The 22057-nt window shown below is 46.0% G+C and overlaps 2 protein-coding genes across 3 annotated transcripts; one reads left to right on the top strand and one right to left on the bottom strand.

Annotated features, from left to right (window-relative positions):
• Positions 1-18558: 18558 nt before the first annotated feature.
• Positions 18559-19893, top strand: LOC108040922 (intraflagellar transport protein 20 homolog). Its single transcript, XM_017118614.2, has one exon. The coding sequence runs from the start codon at positions 19303-19305 to the stop codon at positions 19696-19698; it is 396 nt and encodes a 131-aa protein (XP_016974103.1). The 5' UTR covers positions 18559-19302; the 3' UTR covers positions 19699-19893.
• On the bottom strand, positions 19723-20746 carry LOC108040913 (INO80 complex subunit B). 2 transcript variants are annotated; one of them, XM_017118592.2, is made up of 2 exons: positions 20636-20746; positions 19723-20576 (listed from the first exon to the last, which is right to left on the bottom strand). In XM_017118592.2, the coding sequence occupies exons 1-2, from the start codon at positions 20646-20648 to the stop codon at positions 19723-19725; spliced, it is 867 nt and encodes a 288-aa protein (XP_016974081.1). In that variant the 5' UTR covers positions 20649-20746. The 2 variants fall into 2 exon arrangements, with proteins under 2 accessions (XP_016974081.1, XP_016974091.1); XM_017118602.2 differs by having other exon boundaries at positions 19723-20589; positions 20636-20737.
• Between the last annotated feature and the right edge of the window lie 1311 nt (positions 20747-22057).

Below are 22057 nucleotides of genomic sequence, written 5' to 3' on the forward strand. Positions count from 1 at the left end.
TTCACGTATCACAATAAACCATGGCTAATACGAAGGAGTCCGACGGCGAGTACGAGGAAGCCGATTCGATAGAAAATCCAGGCGTAGGAGTACGATGGATTTATGCCCGGCGTAAAGATGAGTTAGCCGCTCTAGCACTCGAGTTCGGGTTTAGCGCCGACGGCACCGTAGCAGAAACGCAGAAGGCGTTCGCTACACTCGTAAGCACAGGATCGTTTCCAGAATCGGTGTGGAAACGACTCGCTCAACTACAGGAGCAGTACAGTTCGAGAGCCGTCACTCCGAACCGCCTAGGAGGCGACAAAGGGTTCATGCCGGGAGCCAAGATAACCCAAGTTGACCAGAATCAGGCTCCATATTTCGCCAGTCATAGTTTTCCCGGAAGACTGACAAGCTATCGAGGTGTCCATCCCGGCACGTCACGAGATTTTACCGCCTCATCACTCGGAAATCATGGCGTGTCGAAGCCGCCAGAGTCAGAAGTTCCACTCATTATCACTCTTCCTCGTCATTTACTAGCCGAGCGGATGCATAAATGGAATCTACGATTCGACGGGACGTCGGACCCGCTGACCTTGATCGCTGAACTTGAAGAGAAGATAGCAACCTACGGAATCAACCAGGAGGAAGTACCCCGCGCCATGTCAGAGATTTTGGAAGGTAGGGCAGCGCGATGGTTCCGCACGAGCCGCTTACAGACAGCTACGTGGGCAGAGTTTCGCGCCGAGTTCTTAAGTTTCTTCCTGCCCCCACGTTACTTCGAGCGACTAGAGGACGAAATCCGAGCTCACACCCAGGGAGCGGATGAGACGTTTAAGGAATATTTGGTCGAGTTGAGGACCAAGATGCAGCAAGCCGGATACCAAAAGGAAGAAGAACTCTATCGGATCTACGAAAATATGGCACCGGAATATCGTCTGTATATAAGACGCCACGAGTTCGCGACGCTGGAGCAATTAACCCAAATGGCAACGGAATACGAAAGTGTGAGGCAGCTGACGTCGAGTCGCGCAGGTATTCCTAGGACGACGACTGCAGACCGGGATAGGGCCAACGCCCGTCTGACGCCGAACCCCTTTCGAGGCCACGGGGTACCCGTTCAAGGAGGGAATGCAACTCACCGAATGATCAGACAGCCCCTCTCGAACGTCGACGTACAGCGAGCTTGTAGTAGATGTGGAGAAGTCGGTCACTTTAGGCGGGGTTGTACTAACCCACGTCTGAACTTTTGTTGGGACTGCGGTCGAAGGAACACATTGACCGTCGACTGTTGTCGCCGGGATACCCCGGGAAACGAACAACGTCTTCGCCGAGATGCGGGCGCAGCGGAGACGAATGCAGTAACAGCCCGGCACCAAGAAACCCACCATTAAGGATAAGCAACGGCCTGATCACTGCTTCCGTGCAGATCGGAGGCCGATGGGTGGATGCCACGGTGGATACAGGAGCGTCGAGGAGCTTTGCGAGTGAAGGGTACGCTCGTATGGTAGCAAGACCTGAGGAGATGCAGGAGATCATCACTACGATAGCGTTAGCTGATCGGTCAAGCCTGGCAGTGAAGAAGTTATGGCGTACTCGCGTGGAGTTAGCTGGCACGCGAGTGTGGATGCCATTCTTGGTGATGCCAACCATGTTGGATCGCGTGATATTAGGTATGGATTTCTTGGCGGCAATGGGAACACGGATACAGTGCGGAGAAGCTACCTTAAAGGTAAAATTGCGCCCGTCGGTGGAAGACCCCCGACTGCGGCCGAGCAAAGTCGATCGGATGTCATCAGAGGATACGAACTCGGAAATACTCGAAGGAAGGAGTATGACGGTTCTAGGGGGTCAAGAACCCGACGATAAGGACACCAGGTATGCAGAGCAGAGTGAGGTCCCCGCACACAACCGGATCATGCGTCAGATGGCCCCATCAGGAGAATTAAAGAACGACGGAGGAGACGGGACCGGGAGGCACGACGAACCGGGAAGGGCCTTGCAGGACTTTCCAGATGAAATCGACGAAGCAGAGGGCGAAGAACCAACGGCGGAAGAGGATGATCTGAGACCCGACCAGCGGGAATTCATCACTCGCGAGTTGGCGCTTTTCAAGGAGCTTCAAGGCGTATCACACGTGGCGGAGCATCGGATTGTAATGCGAGACGATAAACCCTTGAAACAAAGGTACTACCCAAGGAATCCGGCAATGCAGAGCGTGATCGACACCCAAGTGGACGAACTACTCCGCGAAGACGCCATCGAACCGTCACGGAGTCCACATAGCGCACCCATAGTGTTGGTCAAAAAGAAGACGGGTGAATGGCGCATGTGTGTTGATTATAGGCAATTGAACGCTCACTCAGTACCCGACGCGTACCCCGTCCCCAGGATCAACCATATTCTGGAGAAGCTACGACAAGCCCGATACATTTCGACGCTGGACTTAAAGCACGGTTATTGGCAAATACCCATGGCCAAGGACAGCCGTCAATTCACAGCCTTCACCGTTCCGGGCAGAGGCCTATACCAGTGGAAGGTCATGCCCTTCGGCCTTCACTCGGCCAGCGCAACCTTCCAACGCGCTTTGGATGGCGTGATCGGTGTGGACATGGAGCCGTTCGCCTTCGCCTATTTGGACGATATCATCGTTATAGGCGCCACGGAGGAACAACATTTGTCCAACCTGGCCGAAGTCTTCCGTAGGCTGCGGAGGGCGAACCTGAAGGTGAATCCAAAGAAGTGCGCGTTCTTTAGGAGGAGGTTAGTTTACCTAGGCCACGTGATTAGCGCCGAAGGGGTACAAACCGACCCGGAGAAAGTGACGGCCGTTACCAACCTTAAGTCCCCTACCTGTCTCAAGGAGCTCCGGCAGTGGCTAGGCATGGCATCTTGGTATCGCCGGTTCGTCCCTAACTTCGCAACCGTGGTCCAACCGATGACGGCCCTGTTAAAGAAAGGCCGGAAGTGGTCGTGGGGTCCCGAACAACAGAGTGCGCTGGAGGAGGTGAAAAGGAGGTTAACCACCGCCCCCGTGTTAGGATGTCCCGACTTCGACAAGACGTTTGTGTTGCAAACTGACGCTAGCGACGTGGGACTAGGAGCAGTCTTGTCGCAAGATATCGAAGGCCAGGAGAGGGTCATCGCGTACGCCAGCCGTCGACTCACGGCCGCGGAGGGCAATTATACGACGACGGAAAAAGAGTGTCTGGCCATTATATGGGCCATTAGGAAAATGAGGTGCTACTTGGAAGGGTATCGGTTCGAAGTGGTTACCGACCACCTAGCCCTCAAATGGTTGAACTCCATCGAAAGCCCCTCCGGTCGGGTAGCCAGATGGGCGCTGGAGTTGCAACAATTCCAGTTCGACGTGCGGTACCGCCGAGGCAAATTGAACGTGGTGGCGGACGCGTTATCCCGGCAACCCTGTGAAGTCTTGCAACAGATGACCGAGATGGAGACACCCTGTAAATGGATCCAAGGTATGCAAGTTAAGATAAAAGAGTGCCCCGAGAAGTTCTCAGACTACATGACGGAAAATGGACAACTATACCGGAATTTGGGACATAGAGCGGATGACGAGGACTACTTCCCATGGAAACTGTGCGTCCCTAGTTCAAACAGGGTCCGAGTCCTCCGAGAATGCCACGACGCGCCCACGGCTGGACATTTGGGCGTCCGAAAAACCGTTTCCCGACTATCGCAGAGGTATTTCTGGCCCGGCATGTTTAGAGACGCGAAGCGTTACGTCCAGCGCTGCGAGTCGTGCCAGAAGTTTAAAACCGCCCAGACGAAGGCGGCAGGCAAAATGCTAACCCGCGTAACAAGCGAACCGTTTGACGTTCTATGCGCAGACTTTGTCGGCCCGCTACCTCGGTCAAAGCACGGAAACACCATGCTCCTCGTGTTTCATGACGTCTTTTCCAAATGGGTGGAGTTGATCCCGTTACGGAAAGCTACCACCGCCCAGGTTCAGAAGGCATTCCGGGAACGGATACTGGGTCGGGTCGGCATCCCTCGGAAGTTCGTCTGCGATAATGGTACTCAATTCACCAGTCGCACTTTGAAAGAGTATTTCAGCACGATAGGGGTAGAGGTCCAATATACTGCCCCATACTGTCCACAAGAGAACCCTACCGAGAGGACGAATCGGACTGTCAAGACGATGATAGCCCAACTCACCGAGGGAGACCAAAGTTCCTGGGACGAGCTGTTACCGGAAATAGCGCTCGCCATCAACGCAAGTGTATCGGACTCGACGGGATACAGTCCCGCCTTTCTGACGCAAGGACGCGAACCCAGACTCCCTACTATGTTATACGACGAGGTCACCCCTGGATCGGCGGTGATATCTAAGGACCCCGCAGGAAAAGCGTTCCAACTCAGAGGAATCTTCGACATCGTCAGATCCAACCTCCAACGTGCTTCCCAAGAGCAAGCACGTCATTACAACCTTCGACGCCGTGAGTGGAGACCGAAGCTCGGTGACAAAGTGTGGGTACGCCAACATCCCCTCTCGAAGGCAGCCGAGGGTTTCGCCGCCAAATTGGCCCCCAAATATGACGGTCCCTACACCGTAACGAGGTTCACATCCCCTAACCTTGTTCTGTTGCGAAGCCCCGGAGAAAGACGTTCACGCTCCGCCAACATCAGCCAACTGAAACCCTATTACTCAGAGGACTTCGAGAATGCCGCCGCAGAAGAAGATGACGAGGCTACCCAGGGGGCCGACACGAGAGGTTAAGTAGGATACAAGGTCATACGGTAATTTCTAAGCTGAATTGTACTAACACACCCTATGTTATTATCTAAGTATTCTAAGTAGAGGTTTCACTGCACCGATAGGTAGGGAGCTTAATCAATAAGGGTCTCGTATCTATAAGTTTAGTCTCCGCTTTCAGATGGAAGAAGTCATCGAGTTGTCGGATGGTTCCGACGATACCGAATCTTTTCATCACGACCTTTCCGATCGCGACGAGTGGGTCGCGGAAGGATACAGCGGAGGAGATTCGGACACATCGGGGGACGAAGAGGGAGAGATCGCAGAGGACCAGGTTACCGACGATGGCCAAGGTGAAGAAGACCCACACGGCGGCGCTGAGTCTTCCGACGACCAGGAGCCTGGGGGTACAGGTGGGTCGCGGTTTGCGGGCATGTGGAGCCCTAAACCCGGCGAAACACGACGACCCGATCGACCATCGGCAGCGTTCAACGTCGAGGACGACTCCAGCAACGCGAGCGACAGCGACGAACGCGACGAGCCTCAGGATTACACGAGATGTCGTCGCTCACAGGGGCCAGGGTATTACGCACCGCGAGGAGACGACGAACAGCCGTGGACCAGGCGAGATCCTCGAGGCGGTCACCCGCGATACACCGAGTCCCACCAACGTCCCTCCATTGAACACTCGTGTCATCGTACGGTCGAAGACCAAGTCAGCCGCTGGGAAGGGCATGTCGCGATGATGCGCTTCGAGGTCAAGTCGGTCGTGTTTAAGATACCCTGGATGGTCCTTACGTGGACGAACCTCCATCACCACCGCTACCCCCCGCTCTGGATTGGGACGCGACGTTCCGTCCCCAGGCAGAGGTCCCGACGTCCCCCGTCGGCCGCCGTGCTCGCCGAAGAAGACCCGCGCGCAGGAGACGCAGACATCCCCGACTTGCTGGCAGCGTTCGCCGAAGCAGACCCGTGCCCGGTCTGTCCAGACGTCGCCAACTTGCCGACGACGCTCGCCGAGGGAGACTCGCGTCCAGGCGGTCCAGACATCCCCAGTCGGACTACGGCGCTCACCACGGGGACCGGAGGGCAGGAGACGAAGCGTTGCCGCGTGAGTTCGCACCACGGGACTCACCACGTGAAATATTTTATGGAGTGCGAGTTGGAAACCGACAGCGAGGACGGGGTAGAAGATCGCCCCCTGTTCCGTCGGGTATTCCAGAACTCGGAGGCAGCCGAGGCCAGTACGGCAGATCCGACCCGACGGACGAGGCCAAGGAGGACGACGTTGCAGTCCAATCGACGTCACACCAATCCCCGATCTGCGCACCGCCAGGAACACCACTGACCGAATGGGAGGACGGAGTTCTCGATCAGGTCTTGACCGAGATCCAGGGGACCGGTTGGGACGGGTCGTTCATGGAGGAGTTGACCTCATCCATAGCAACTCCGGAGGTACCTCGAGACGAGTTAGCCCCGTTACCTGAAGGTTGGATTGGGACGGGCGAACTGCGGCGATTGCCGACATCGGCCATTCGTCTGATCGCCGAGAGGGCGGCCGAACAAGCCGGACGAGGACATCGCGTTCGCTTCGCCGTTAAGGGACTGGATTGGCACTACGTCGTCACCGTGAAGAGCGACGGGCGGTTCATCATCAGCCCCCGGTAGGAAAGGGGGGTGTGACGATCCCGCCTGACGGCTAGGCCGCCACAATATATATTTAAGCAATAGTTATCTAAGTTTCACATTATTACCATTAGTATGTAAGAGATTTAAAGGATGAGAGGGTCACACGGCGGTTTCCGGCTCTCTCGGCTCTTGAACTTCGAAGCGATCGGTCGCGCACGCGGACAAAGTAAAAATAAAGGAAACACGTGTGAAAGAGAACGCGGTCGGTAGGAAATAAGGTTAGTGAATCAGTGTAATCGGCGCAGTGAAACACAGGGACGTTTTAAAACCAAAGAATTAAATGGAGTGAACTCGTACGAAAAGAAACGTCAAGCCGGATTGTTATGCATTTTATTTTTACCCCGTACCCCTTTGTTCCCCGAGTGATTCAGGCCGTTGGCGACTGATGACCCAATTGGAAGCGGTAAATTATTTGCACCATATACATACACGTTATCCTGATCTACTGAATTTCACCCACTAACCTGCCCGCGTAGTGAGGCGGAAGATCCCCTCATTCTCCTACTTAATCCCCCTCCCCCGCGAAGTGGCAGATCCCTTCGTGTCCTACTAACCCCCGCGGCGAGACGGAAGATCCTCTCACGCATCCTCCTCTAATATCCTACCGCGAAGTGGCAGATCCCTTCGTGTCCTACTAACCCCCGCGGCGAGACGGAAGATCCTCTCACGCATCCCCCTCTAATATCCTACCGCGAAGTGGCAGATCCCTTCGTATCCTATTAACCCCCGCGGCGAGACGGAAGATCCTCTCACGCATCCTCTCCTCGTATCCTACCGCGATGTGGCAGATCCCTTCGTATCCTATTAACTCCGACGGTGAGATGGAAGATCCTCTCACCGTCCCCTATTAATCCCACATCTTAACGGAGAGGCAGATCCTTCCGACTAATCAAACTTGTTTCCAGCCGGTCAACCACGATAGAATCCGGCTGCGGCCTCGCCCGAAGGTCCTGCCCGTGGGATTCTTGCCCCTCGGACCACGTATCTCGGCCAACCACGATAGAATCCGGCTGCGGCCTCGCCCGAAGGTCCAGCCCGTGGGATTCTTGGCCCCTCGAACCACGTATCTCGGCCAACCACGATAGAATCCGGCTGCGGCCTCGCCCGAAGGTCCAGCCCGTGGGATTCTTGGCCCCTCGGACCACGTATCTCGGCCAACCACGTGCCGGGCGGCCTCCGGTCGGATTCTTGGCCCTCGGACCACGTCTCTCGGCCAACCACGATAGAACCCGGCTGCGGCCTCGCCCGAAGGTCCAGCCCGTGGAATTTTTCGTCCCGGAAGGACTTGGTGGTCTGACGTTATCGTACCCTCGAAGGTCCTGGAGCACTTCGGGATAATTGATCAAAAATCGTCGTTCGCCGCGCGAACATTACTCTCTAGCCCTATGTCTCAGTGACTTTACAAATTTCTTGTAAAAGGACCTCTGGATCCGACTGAGAGTTGTATCCTGGCCAGAGAGCATCCTTACAGTTCTGTGCCCATCGATCGGCACTATCGTCCAGTGCCAATCGACCGTGCGGCGTGACAAGAAATTTTCTATGGTAAGTTTTCCCTTCTTTCTCCACTTTCACCCTTCTGACTTTTTACTCTCTCTTTTAGCCTTTCGCCCTCCAGTCGCTCTTGGCCGTAGGGCCTCGATGTCGTGAACGGCAAGACCGATGCCGCTTGTACCTTTTTCTTTTTGTTTTTGTGTCATTTATTTGCTTGTATTGTGCGCGTTTGTTATGTTTCCTGTGCCTGTGTTTTCTGTGTTCACTGTGCCGGGGTTTTCTATTTTAATATATTTTATGTTTTTATTTTCTTATTTATTATATATATTTTTTTTAATCACCCGCATCGCATCGGGACCTACGGTGCAGCTCTGCTGTGCCGTCTCCCCCTTTCTCTGGCAGCCAATAGATTTAGCCTGATCTAATCCGTATAAAGTCTACCGACGCTACGGGTTTGCAGTTGCTGCTCGTGTTGTGTAGACCTATTACGGGCGGCGTATAGGCGGATGACTCGGGCGTATGCCCGACGCTGAATCCGACTGCCTCGCTGGGGTTTTTATGCAACCTTTCTTTTCCTTAGGTACCCTGTTTACGTGGCGTATAGGCGGATGACTCGGGCGTATGCCCGACGCTGAATCCGACTACCTCGTTGTGGTTTTTATGCAACCTTTCTTTTCTTTAGGTACTCTTTTTACGCTGAATCCGACTGCCTCGTTGTATGGGTCCCTTTTTTTTTGTTACACCTTATCTACGCCGCGTATCGATGGATGACTCGGACTTATACCCGACGCCCAATCCGTCTGCCTCGTAGTCGGGTTCCCTAGTGTGTCTTACCCTTGTGATTGTCCTTTCTGGGTGGCGTATGGATGACTCTCGCTTCGGCCTGACGCCTAATCCTGTTGCCTTGCAGTCTGGATCAATGTGAAATTGTCCTATTCCTCCGATGTGTCCTCCGTCTGCTCGTTTGCCATTTCTCATTGTTGCTGCTTAAGCAACATACCGCTCTTTCTTTGAATGTGTGTATTTTGCAGATCACTGGAGAGACGAAATCCATAACCTGGTAAGGACCATCGTACCTCGGGGCTAGTTTCGCAGCGAGTCCCTTGGCTGCTTTGGATAGGTGGTGTTCTTTGGCCCACACTATGCCGCCCACCGCTGTTGTCCACTACCTCCTCCTCAGATTGTAGTGTCTGCCCTGGTCCTGGGATGCCTTTTCCGACGTACGATTTCGAAGATCTCTTTTAAATTGTTGTCGTTTTCGTCCGGGGTCTCTGTAATTCTCCCTGAGCCTAACATTTCCTTGTTGTATAATTCATTTGGCAAACGGGGTGCTCGGCCTTGTGTGAGAAACGCTGGGAAGTACCCAGTTGACTAAGATATGCTTGAGTTCACTGCTAGCATAATCTCTGGCCAGTTCTCGCCCAAGTTCTCTGGTCCTTTCCTGCGAATTGAGCTATCATCGTCTTTACCGTACGGTTAGCCCGTTTAGTTGGGTTTTCCTGTGGTGTGTAGGGCGCCGTGAATTGCTGCTTTATTCCCATGTCGCTCAGACATCTTTTGAAGGATCGACTGGTGAACTGCACTCCGTTGTCGGTTATCACTATATTCGGAGCCCCGAACCTTGATATTATGCGTTCTCTGAACGCCTTCTGTAGGGTCTCCGCTGTTGCTAATTTCCTTCCATTTGGAAAACCGATCGATTAACACAAGTATCATCTGATTTCCGTGCTTCGATCTCGGCAATGGACGAGATCCGTACATACTGTTGCCCATGGTTCCTCTGTTACCTGAGTGAGCATTTTCCCTGCAGCCTGCAGCTGATTGGGCTTGTATTTCAGGCACACTTCACACTTGTACATGGGTCCTGGCGTCTCTGTGCATTCCTGGCCAGTAGTACCACACTGCCAGGCGTGCTATTGTTCTTCTACTCCCAACATGACCAGCGGATGGGGAGTCATGGTTTTCTTGTAGTACGGCTTGTCTTAGACCTTGCGGAACGCACAGTTTCCAAGCCACGACATCTTCATTGCCCGCTCTGTGAGGAATTTGCCTATAGAGTGACTCGCCTTCCATTACGTTATCTGGATATTTTTGTGGTTGGGCTTTTATTTTCTCGCACATACTCCTGATCCAGCTGCAGCTATTAGTCGGTTTTGCCGATGTGTATTTCATGCCCCTAAGAATCTCCTGCAAAGGTTGTCGAGATAGGCCGTCTGCCACCACATTCAGCTGTCCTTTCCTGTACGCTATCTCGAAGTCGTATTGTAGTAACTCCAGGGCCCATCTTGCTATCCTTCCAGAAGGGCTTTCTATGCTGTTTAACCACTTTAAAGCCATGTGGTCTGTAACCACTTTAAAAATGGTAGCCCTCCAAGTAAGGTTTCAGTTTTCTGATTGCCCACACGATTGTCAAGCACTCCTTTTCCGTTGTGGAATAATTTTTCTCCGCGCCGTTTAGAGTCCGGCTTGAATATGAAATTACCTTTTTGCCATCCTCTGTCTCTTGAGTCAGGATTGCACCTAAACCATAATCACTGTCGTCCGTCTGCAAGACGAATCTTCAAAAATCTCAAAAAAAATATCTCAAAATCCGGGCATGCCAGCACAGGATCGGCCACAAATCGTGCCTTTACTTCTTCGAAAGCATGCTGGTATTCCGACGTCCATATCCACTTTGTGCCTTTGCGTAGAATATCATTAAGTGGTTTTACTATACGCGTAAAATCTGGCACAAATCGTCGATACCATGAAGCTACGCCTAGGTAGTCGTAGTTCGCGTACCGTCGACGGTGGCTCTAGTTCGGCTCTGGCCGCAACCTTATCGGGGTCTGTGCCTATCCCTTCGCTAGTAACGCGGTGTCCGAGGTAAAGCAGCTCTTGCTTGAAGAATTTGCATTTATCGGCGTTTATTCTTAAGTTTGCTTCGTTGAGGCGCCTAAACACTTCGTTTAGGTTCTCCACGTGTTCTTTCAGCGTGCGTCCGATCACAATAATGTCATTTTAATATACAAACGCGTATGGTGACATCTCCGGGCCAATTACCTGATCGAGAACCCTTTGGAACGTGGCCGATGCTGAGTGTAGTCCGAAAGGCATTACTTTCCATTGAAACAAACCTTTACCGGGTACTATAAACGCCGTATATTGCCTACTATTTACCTCCAGAGGGATTTGCCAATATCCGTCTTTCAAGTCTAGACTGCTTATGTATTTTGCCTCTCTGAGTTGGTCTAGGATAAAATTGAACGGCGGCATCGGGTAGGCATCTTTTATAGACTTCGCGTTTATTTGTCTGAAATCAACGCATAGTCTCCACTTGCCCGTCTTCTTTTTTACCATTACAATGGGCGAGCTTTATGGACTTCTTGAATGTTCTCCTTGGACTCAAACCTCTGTTTGATTGGCTTGTTGTCTTTCATGGTGATGTGGTGCTCGGCCACCGTAGATGTTCCTGACATTGTGCTGAAATCTGTTAACTGTTTGTCGAGCAATTTCTCAATGTCCTCTTCATCACTTCCGTGTGAATCTACAGCCACCGACAGCCTTTCTTCTAGACATCCATTGTGCCGTTTTCATGCAGGTATTCGCAATTCATGCCCGGCATTTCCCGCTTTGTGGCAGCACTCTACGCTCCTGACGCCAACCTTGCAGCACACCCAGCAGAACAGTAATCTTTGGTTTCTGCATCCTCGTGCCCAGTGTTCGTGCACTCCACAACGGCGACATGCATCCTGTGGGTTCATTATGTGGGTCTGTGCATTGGTGGCTCTTGCCATTGGGTTGCGTGTCATCTGATTGGTGGCCTCCATAAGGTGTTCATTGGCTGTCTTTGTTGTGTTACATTGGCGGTGTTTGGTTTACCGTGATGTCTTCACATCTTTTGCATATAGTTTGTGGTGGTGCTGCCGTTTTGTTTCGTGAAAACTTGTGCTCGTGAACGAACTCTTCTCGCTCTTTGTCCAGTTCTTCGTACTCATCAGCCAGGATCATTAATGTGTCCAGATCATCCATTTTGTACGCTCTCAATGAAATTCTCAGGTCTTGTGTGCAGTTGTCCTTGATTATCTCTAGGGTTTCTTTTTGCGAGTACCCGAGTGGCCTCATCAAAGTCTGCATGTCAACCATGTAATCTATGAACGGTTCCCTGAAACCCTGTTTCCGCTGTTTTACCTTGTCTGCCAACTTCGAGAAGAACCCTCTCGGCAGAAAGTATGTTTGGAAACTCTCGCTGAACTCTCCCCATGTTCTCCAATGTTTATTGGTTTGAAATAAACCATTTCAGTGCTTTGCCTTGCAATAGCTCTGGCATTGCACGTGGGATCATATTCAGGTCCAGACCGTACGTGTTTGCGGACCACTCTACCTGTTCTAGGAATTCCAGTGGCTTCTCTGTGCCATCAAATTTGAACGACCATTCTCTCACTTGCTTTGGCGTAATCTGGTGTGCTAGGTCTTTGCTGCCCTGATTTTCTCTCTTGGCTTGTGTTTCGACTCCTGCCAGCTTCCTTCATGCTGTCCACTCCAAGACTTGCTATGAGCTCCTCGGCGTCAGCGTTCAGCAATTTGACGGTTGGGCCTGGCTTATTGTCGTACTTCTCTTCCAGCTCAGCCCAGATCTCTGCTACTCCTGGGTCATTCTGTTTCTTTGTTAGGTACTCTGAGAGGGCTTTCCTCATGTCATCCGTCCTACCCTCCAAAGTGATGCCTAACTTGGCTCCTTTCCCCATTTCTGTTTAGATGCTGATTCTCACCGACCGAACAATCACGTTTTGGGCGCAAGATGTAATGAACTGATTTGTATGGTCTGCTCGCTACGAGTATCGTGCGGCAAGCTCAGAAGATGTGTGTTGTTCGTCCCACAAAATTTATATAAAGGTGACCGCCCGATTGTCTAGTGAGAACGCACAGAATGTTAGGATATATTTACTATCTTTTTTTGCCGACTTGGCCCTCGGCCTGGCACTAATGGTGACAAGCTGGTATCTCAACGCCTTCTCCGATGAGTTGTGGTTGCTCCACCGTCGCACTCCGCTGCCTCGTTTCGTGCTGGTCCGGAACGCCTCCGTTGTCTTTGGCCTCGGGGCTGTGAGGGTCTAGGGATGCGTTACCGTTCCCAAACTAGGGTGAACGGGCACTGGGCTCTCAAAGCATACGCCTTTCGCAGCCACAGCCTACTGTTCCTGGATCTGTCCCGGCCGGTCACACCTGACGCCTACACAGTTTCTACCTGACGGTTCAGACATACGCCGGAAGGCCGCCAATGCAGTCCCTGTGGCAGGACGCTAGGTTCATGCTTCCGTCCTCGCCTCTTAGCCGTAGACTGGATACGCTTAAGTATGGCTTGGTTGCTTCCGGGCCTGCGATGACTGCTCGTTGTTTCTTGTGTTCTCGATGTCCTTGCTCTGCTCACGGCGCGAATCCTGGCTCCGTTGTCTGCGTGCTCTTGTGAGACTAGGTGCAGGGGGTCTTCGGCTCTCGGGATTTGGTCAGCTGGTCAAGGCCATTTCCGCTGGGATAGGCAATGTAATATCACCTCGCCATTTGTCCTGCACCAGCAGCTGTGTTTATGTTTATGTTGCAATTGCAACTGTGTACAATGTAAATACATACGTATGTATATACTTACATACATACACACATACACCATTGTTTGACTCAGACCTCCAATTTGGCTACCTAGATTTGATTTGCATAGTCCTTGGGATATAGTTCGGTATTGACAAATGAAAACCATCGCAATTTCCTTTAATAGAAATCCTTATCGAGAATTAACGTTGACTCTGTTGAGCACCTTGGCCAGCTGTTCCAAAGTCATCCGTTAGATGCCGCCATGAAAGGCGGGAATGAGGCGCTAGCGAGGCTTAAGCGTTTAATAGGTTTTTGGGCGTTAGAGTGGGCGTGGCAAACTTTTATTAGGCCAATCGATAGGTATTGACGAAACAAATACATATCAATTAAAATTTTCATAATAGCATCAAAACTGTGGCCACAGCTTGTAGCTTGTGGGCGTCAGAGGGGGCGTGGCACCATTTTGAAACAAACTTGCGCTGCGTAGGAACTCTTAAAATCTACATGCAAAATGCCAATCTTCTAGCTTTTATAGTTTCCGAGATCTCAGCGTTCATACGGACAGACAGACGGACAGACGGAGAGACGGACAGACGGACATGCCTAGCTCGACTCGGCTAGTGATCGTGAACAAGAATATATATACTTTTTAGGGTCGGAAACGCTTCCTTCTACCTGTTACATACTTTTGCACAAATACAATATACCCTTTTACTTTACGAGTAACGGGTATAAAATGCAAGCTTTCCAGGACAATAAGCCCGAAAAGTTACATTTCATCGAAAACAAAATTTAAATATGAGAAAGTTTCCTGAAAATTATTTGGCATTGTCTGGACCAGAAGGGTCTAAGAAGTAGAATAATATTTTATGGAGCGACGAAACAATAATAAATATTTTTGGAAATGACTTGAGACGATATGTAAGACCCCAAAAGGCAAAGAATTCGACGTCCGGTACACAAAAAAGAACGTTGAGCAACGGAGTGGATGCATAATGATTTAGGTCAGTTTTTCTTGGCATGGCGTTGGTCCGATACATCGCCTAACTGATATTATGACCCGATTCGGATATAAACCCAAAACACCTATAAGCTGGTCAAGGCTTGGTTTACAGAAATTGAGGTAAACTTTATGAGTTGAGAAGACTTAAAACGTCGTATTGGCACAAATACGTTTCTACATGCCAAAGAATTGCGGTGATTTCTTCAAAAAACCTGGTATGGTATTGTCGCAAACTTTTTGCTAGTATGCCAAAATGAAGAAAATTTTACAAAATTAGAGTTGATATACTATACTACCGCTAAGAAAATAGTGAACATTTGTGTTTACGTTTTGAGTTTTTGAGTTTTGAGAATTGTTGTACTTATTTTTTTGACCAACCCTTTTTCATGTTTATTAGATATAATCGATCATAAACTTTAAATATGAATTAAAAATGCTTATGTTAACTATTTTTATAATCTAATCAATGTCAAACAAAAGTAAATTTAAATTTTTCCTTAAGTTTATTAAAAAACATTTTCAATAGTCTGTGTTCATAGTTTAGTACCATTGATTGCAGTAATTTTTATTTTGTCTATTTCTTCTTAGGAATTCTTTTTTTAGGTTTCTGTTAGATTTATGTTTGGGGTGTACATAAGGGGCATATGCTTGTGGATTTTGCGGTATGGTCGGCAAGATCGTTGCATGCTATGCCTACAGGACCGGGGATCCATAATATTTTGATTTTTTGGGGCTAGTTTTGTTAGATACGATCTGATTTTGTTGGAATAAATGTTGTTGTTGTTAGTTATGGCGTCAGTTTCTCAGAGAGAGTCAGAGCAGATCATGAGCACAAGGGTGCTTTTGACTTGGTCGATCGCTATTAGGATGGCTATTATTTCAGCAGAAAGTATTGATGAGTATGGGGGTAGTATTTATTATTTAATAATATTGGTATCTGTTGTAAGTGGAGTTAATTTTTTATCCGTCCGTAAATATGATGTTCGTTCATTTCCGCAGACTGGTAACGCTATGCAATTTTCTAAAATTTTTTTCGTCGATCTGAAGAAAGAAAAAAACCTAAGACGAAAAGTGTACGTCAGCTGTTTCTCTCTCACGACTGGCGTACAGTTTTCGTCGATCTGAGTACTACGCTTCAAAAATTTAATTTTTTGGCGTGCGCTTCTCACTGAACATTTTAAAAAATGGAGGAAAAAAATAAAAAAAACCCGCAAAAGTCGATTGCAGGAGTTTACATGTGAGGACAAAGTAATATTAATACTATCTGGGGTGCCTCTTGTCAGATCAAAAGGTTTCTTAGGTCAACAATTTACGAAAAAAAACAATAAAACTGCAACTATGAACTTTAAATTAGCAAATAATTCTCAGTAAGTTAAAACAAAAACAACTGTTAAATTTAAATCGTATTGTTTTTTTATTTCGTTGTACAACGGCAGTCTTGTCTTGCCAAAGCTTTTTAAAGCTGTTTCTCGCAAATACGATATTTGAATTTTAACTGCTTGTCAACAAACCCAGCTGATTGACAGTACGACCGTAGCTCGCTTATTTCTGATAAACTCTCGAAATTTTGATCACACTGTAAAGATTAAAGTTTTTACGCTAGCGTAGTCGTTTGTCGATCTGAGTACTAGGCTTAAGGAGCAAACGGGAACTAATATTACCTTCATTGTTTCTTACAATATATTCATAAAGTCTGAGATATAGTGTTCTTTTAGCAATTTCGGAAATACAGCTTTAGTTTTATAAAAATCGGACGTTGTTTCTTAAGCCTAGAACTCAGATCGACAAACGAGTATGCTAGCGTAAAAACTTTAATCTTTCCAGTGTGACCAAAATTTCGAGAGTTCATCGGATTTAAGCGTGCTACGGTCGTACTGTCAATCAGCTGGGTTTGTTGACAAGCAGTTAAATTCAAATATCGTATTTGCGGGAAAGAGCCTTTAAAAGATATTATCAACTACATTGGCAAGACAAGTCTGCCGCTGTACAAAGAAATTAAAAGACAATACAATTTAAATTTAACAGTTGTTTTTGTTTTAACTTACTGAGAATTATTTGCTAATTTAAAGTTCATAGTTGCAGTTTTATTGTATTTTTCGTACATTCTTGACCTAAAAAACATTTTGCTCTTACAAGAAGCACCCCAGATAGTATTAATGTTATTTTGTCCTCACATGTAAACTCCTGCAATCGAGTTTTTTTAGTTTTTCCCTCCATTTCTTATAATGTTCAGTGAGAAGCGCACGCCAAAAGATTAACCTTTTTAATATTTTCGCTAGGGTTCACCCAAAGTTCATTTCAGCAGAGTGGCAACGCTATGAAGTTTTCTGGTATTTTTTTCGTCGATCTGAGTACCGACGTGAAAAAAAGGCCCGACGAAAAGTGAACGCCAGCTGTTTCCCTCTCGCTACGGCGTACGGTTTTCGTCAATCTGAATACTAGGCTTTAACAAAATCATATACCCCGAGGTATAGTCATTTTGAACGATTTTAAAGTTGCGGTTTTGTTTTTATAAAAATAGGACGACTCCCAAAGCAACAATCGATAAGCTTATCGAAAAATTTACAAACCTTTGTTTTTTAAATTAAAATAATATTTTTATACCCGTTACTCGTAGAGTAAAAGGGTATATTGTATTCGTGCAAAAGTATGTAACAGGTAGAAGGAAGCGTTTCCGACCCTATAAAGTATATATGTATATTCTTGTTCAGGATCACTAGCCGAGTCGATCTAGCCATGTCCGTCTGTCCGTCTGTCTGTCCGTATGAACGCTGAGATCTCGGAAACTATAAAAGCTAGAAAATTGGCATTTTGCATGTAGATTTTAGGAGTTCCTACGCAGCGCAAGTTTATTTTAAAATGGTGCCACGCCCCCTCTGACGGCCAGAAGCCACAAGCTGTGACCACAGTTTTGATGATATTATGAAAATTTTAATTGATATATATTTGTTTCGTCAATAAATATCGATTGCCCTAATAAAAGTTTGCCACGCCCACTCTAACGCCCAAAAACCCATAATAAGCTTCCTAGCGCCTCATTCCCGCCTTTTGGCGCCATTTAACGGATGACTTTGGAACAGCTGGCCAAGGTGCTCAACAGAGTAAACGTTAATTCACGATAAGGATTTTTTTTAAAGAAAATTGCGATGGTTTTCATTTGTCAATACCGAACTATATCCCAAGGACTATGCAAATCAAATCTAGGTGCCAATTGGAGGTCTGGTTAAACAATGGTGTATGTGTGTTGTATGTGTTATACATATGTATGTATTTACATTGTACACAGTTGCATTGCCGGCAAAGATAACTCCTTTCAAAGAAAGCTATTCGTTATACCCGTTACTCGTGTTGTGCAAACATTTGACTTTAATATACATAATACTATTTAAGAATGTTGTATTTAGCCAATATAAGTATGTATGTTTAATATTTCTAGTCAATTTATTGCACTCAAAAACATAAACATAAACACAGCTGCTGGTGCAGGACGAAAGCTGCCTGCGCTAAAGCAGCGCTGGTGCTGATGCTCGTGCTGTAAAGCTGCCAGCACTAAGAGATCGCCGAATTCAAATTGATAATTTGAACTTTTTGTCCTTTTTTCCTGTGGTCACTATAAATCACATTATGTTAAAAAAAAAAAAAAAAAAAAAAAAAACACAAGAAGGCATATTTATATTAAGTTGTTTAGCTGAGTAACGGGTATCTAATAGTCGAGGCACTCGACTATAGCGTTCTCTCTTGTTTAAATTATTAAAATGCACACTTGTGGTTGTATTAAAAATAGAAAAACAAAACATTTATTCACTTGGTTTAGAAAACGGAAATCATTTCTTAAAATTTAGTTAAACATTTTTTAAAAAAATGTGATTTTTGTTTATGAACATAAATTTGTCAACAATATCAGGCTTGAGGAGAGTCCTGCGGTTAGAAATAATTTGCCCCGCCTTGCTGAAGGCTCTTTCTGACTCGCAGGAAGTGGCAGGGACACATAGAAATTTTTTTGCCACTTCTTTGAAGGGCGCCATACTGTTCGACGACTCCTGAAAGCATAATTAACTACTACAAATAATGACTTAAAACAATTTAGAAACGTACCTTCCAATACTTCAACAGCTCGCACACTTCGGCCTCATTCGTAGTCTCTATATGCTGCCTGAGCATAACTATTGCTTCGGAGCGCGCCGTGGTATTTTTTGCTTGCAAGCAAGTGAAATAGTCCCAAGATGCAGTCTGGCTTGGTACTGACCTTTTTTTTTTTTTACGTAGCTTTCCTTTCCCTTTTTCTCTTGATAGTGACGGCACAGAAACATCGATGATTTAGAAAATTTCAAAAACATCGATGCATCGATGTTTTCATCGAAGTTGCTGCACGTCTAATAAAAACTTCTGCTTGCCGAAATCATCTTCGGCTCTGCGTAAACCATGCTGTTCTTTTGCATAATAGGTTGACTTCATATCATTTTGTTTACCAAATTATTATTACTTTGTGTTTTTTGTATTTTTTTATTAAATGTATTAAACAGAAATAACACTGTGATACTGTTGTCAGAAAGCAAATTATCGAACAGTTTCCTTAGACTAAGAAAATATTCTGTTTTTAAATGTATTAAACACTAATAGCACTGTGATACACCAAAAAGTCACATAAATGAATCTATACTTTCCTAATTAACCAGAAAATTGTATAAATTACGCTTTTGATAAATTGCATTTATTAAATGGGGGAACAAAAGGTGTGAGTCTTATCGACCAGTGTTATAAATGTAAGATTTTGGTATAAGTTGTCAATAGCAACGTTAGTCGTAACATAACACAATACAAATACGTAAAAATTATTCATTTCCGAGTTAACATGGAGGAACTTCAAAAAGTTGGACTTTTTATAGATGATATCTATAGACTGCGTGTTGAGGAACCTAGCCTTGCTGGTGAAAAAATAAAAGTTAAACAAGAATGCTTAAAATACTCGAAAAATTTAACGATTTTCAAGAAGTTAGCTAATGATTTTTGTAAAGTCTCTGAATTGCTTGCAAAAGATGTCGATAGGGAAAAACTATGCGCAATTGGCAACCAGAATCAGCTAAAAACCATTTCAAATCAGCGGCAGAGTGAGCAGCAAGTCTATCGGAACGAGATTTTCGAGCAAACTGTAGAACTAGAACGTTTAAAGAGTGAACTACAGTATTTGCAACGCATCGAAACTGAGCAGAATGAAATAATAAACAATTTTTTTGTAAATCACTATTAAAATTACTGGCGCCTAAGCAGACTTTTATTGGTTGGAATTGCTTAAAATATTCTTACGATAACATGTGAGACTGCATAAAGGAACTTTTGTGGTTGAACAGTTGTAAGCCTTTCGATTTCCACAGCCCCTAACGTAGCACAATTTTGAGGATGGCGGTTTGAGAGGTATTTGTGCTTTTAGAAGAAACTCGTGTCCTGGTGGAACAACTATATAGTTACCTTTTCTGGCACTTATATAGGTTATTTTTGGACATGAGGATTTAAGTGATTGCTTATTGCGAAATGAAGAGCGCTGTTTGTTGGATTCCTGTTTTTTTAACAAGCGCTCCATCGTTTTCTGTTTATCCTTTTCTCGCCGTTCGTCAGCTTGTTGTTTGCGTTTCTGTGATTTAAGAACAGCTCTGTGAATTTCCTCCGCCGTTTGTGGTTTTTCCTTTTCCTTATAACCACTTGGAAGTGCAATTAACTCTTCAACAAAGCCACTTGTATCTGTATCATACAAGGCACGTTGACGAGCTGTCATCAGCTTCGGGTCCTTGATTTTCTTCATTTCCTCATCAACATCGTCCAGCTTTCCTGTTTCTATTGCATTAAGCCATCGTTCTTCGTCACTAGAAGTTTCGCTATTGCGTCGCCTTTTAATTTTTTTACAAGCGTTGGGGGATGTAGTAATATTTGCTAATTTTTTTGTCAAAGTTGTTCTCGTGCGAATGTACGGAAATTCAAGTATGTTGACATTGCACGTCTGTACCTTTGAGCTATCCTGCTCAACAGACGGCACAGAACTTGAAGTAGACTGAGTGAGCGGAGATTTTCCGTTGAGAGGCATGTTAGAAGAGTGCGGTAGCTTTTGCCGTTTAGATAGACTTGGGCGGTGATCTAAAAAAAATACCTGGGTAACATTTAAAACCGCACAAGAATTTATTGTTTTATACTACCTTCTTTTCCCATTTCAAAATCAATGTAATCAAAACAACAAAATCTTAACCAGTGTAACCCTAAGTTGAATAACTGAATATACAATCCGGTTGGAAATATTTCAATTCTAATCTAATGCTATTTCATGTATGTCAAAATAGCGTCGGTGACTGAGCTTCAATAGTGGAACGATGGAATAAGACCATGTGGGTTAAGCCTAGTACTCAGATCGACAAAAACTGTACGCCAGTCATGAGAGAGAGCGAGAGGCAAACAGCTGGCGTTCACTTTACGTCAGGCTTTTTTTCACCTCGGTACTTAAAATGACGAAAAAAATACCAGAAAATTTCACAGCGTTGCCGGTCTGCTGAAATGAACTTTGGGTGAACCCTAGCGAAAAGAATAAAAAATGTAATCTTTTGGAGTGCGCTTCTCACTGAACATTTTATAAAATGGAGGGAAAAAATCAAAAACCCGCAAAAGTCGATTGCAGGAGCTTACATATGAGGACAAAATAACATTAATACCATATGGGGTGCCTTTTGTCAGAGCAAAGTGTTTCTTAGGTCAAAATTGTTCGAAAAAACATAATAAGAGTGCAGCTCTGAAATTTAAATTAGCAAATAATTATCAGTAAATAAAAAAAACAACTGCTAAATTTAAATTGTATTGTTTTTAATTTCTTTGTACAGCGGCAGACTTGTCTTACCAATGTAGTTGATAATATCTTTTAAAGGCTCTTTCCCGCAAATAGGATATTTGAATTTTATCTGCTTGTCAACAACCCAGCTGATTGACAGTACGACCGTAGCACGCTTAATTCTAATGAACTCTCGAAATTTTGGTCACACTGGAAAGATTAAAGTTTTTAAGCAAGCGTACTCGCTTGTCGATCTGAGTACTAGGTTTTAAGCAAAAAAGTTAAATTTATGATAAAATCGCTTTTTAGAGAACACTAGCTTATATAAACACTTTTCTCTGCGCATTAGCACACAAAAAAATTCCGATTTTCCTTCTGAAGAATCATAAATATATCCATTCTGGCCAGAGATAATAATAAAAATCCATTTTTGGCTTTCGAATAAAATTGTCTACGGTGGCACGAATTACTTTGTTTTAGAAAGTAAAAGAAATCAGTTCACAGTTTTGTAATGTCTTCAAAGATATTAACATAATTTAAAACTTTCGAAAAAAAGCCTCGATGTTCGTGGACTTTGATGTTTTCGAAGTTTTTCAAGCAAACATCGATAAGACATCGATATTTAAAAATAAAGAACAAAAAATTAAATTGACTTTACTGATATTTTTTGCTATTTATGCTGAAACATATTAAAAAAATCTGAAGATCCAAGCTATGAGATCAACAGAAAAATGGTTTCATTTTTATTGATCTATAGAGATCTGCCCAGCCCTACTTAAGTTCCTCGCACGAATTCACAGAC

This window comes from Drosophila rhopaloa, unplaced genomic scaffold (genome assembly GCF_018152115.1).
Source record: "Drosophila rhopaloa isolate 14029-0021.01 unplaced genomic scaffold, ASM1815211v1 contig_160, whole genome shotgun sequence".
Lineage (NCBI taxonomy): Eukaryota > Metazoa > Arthropoda > Insecta > Diptera > Drosophilidae > Drosophila > Drosophila rhopaloa.

What these genes read in the sequence shown, in the direction of transcription:
- LOC108040922 (XM_017118614.2), top strand. Translation starts at nt 19,303, where the DNA reads ATGGAGGAACTTCAAAAAGTTGGACTTTTTATAGATGATATCTATAGA.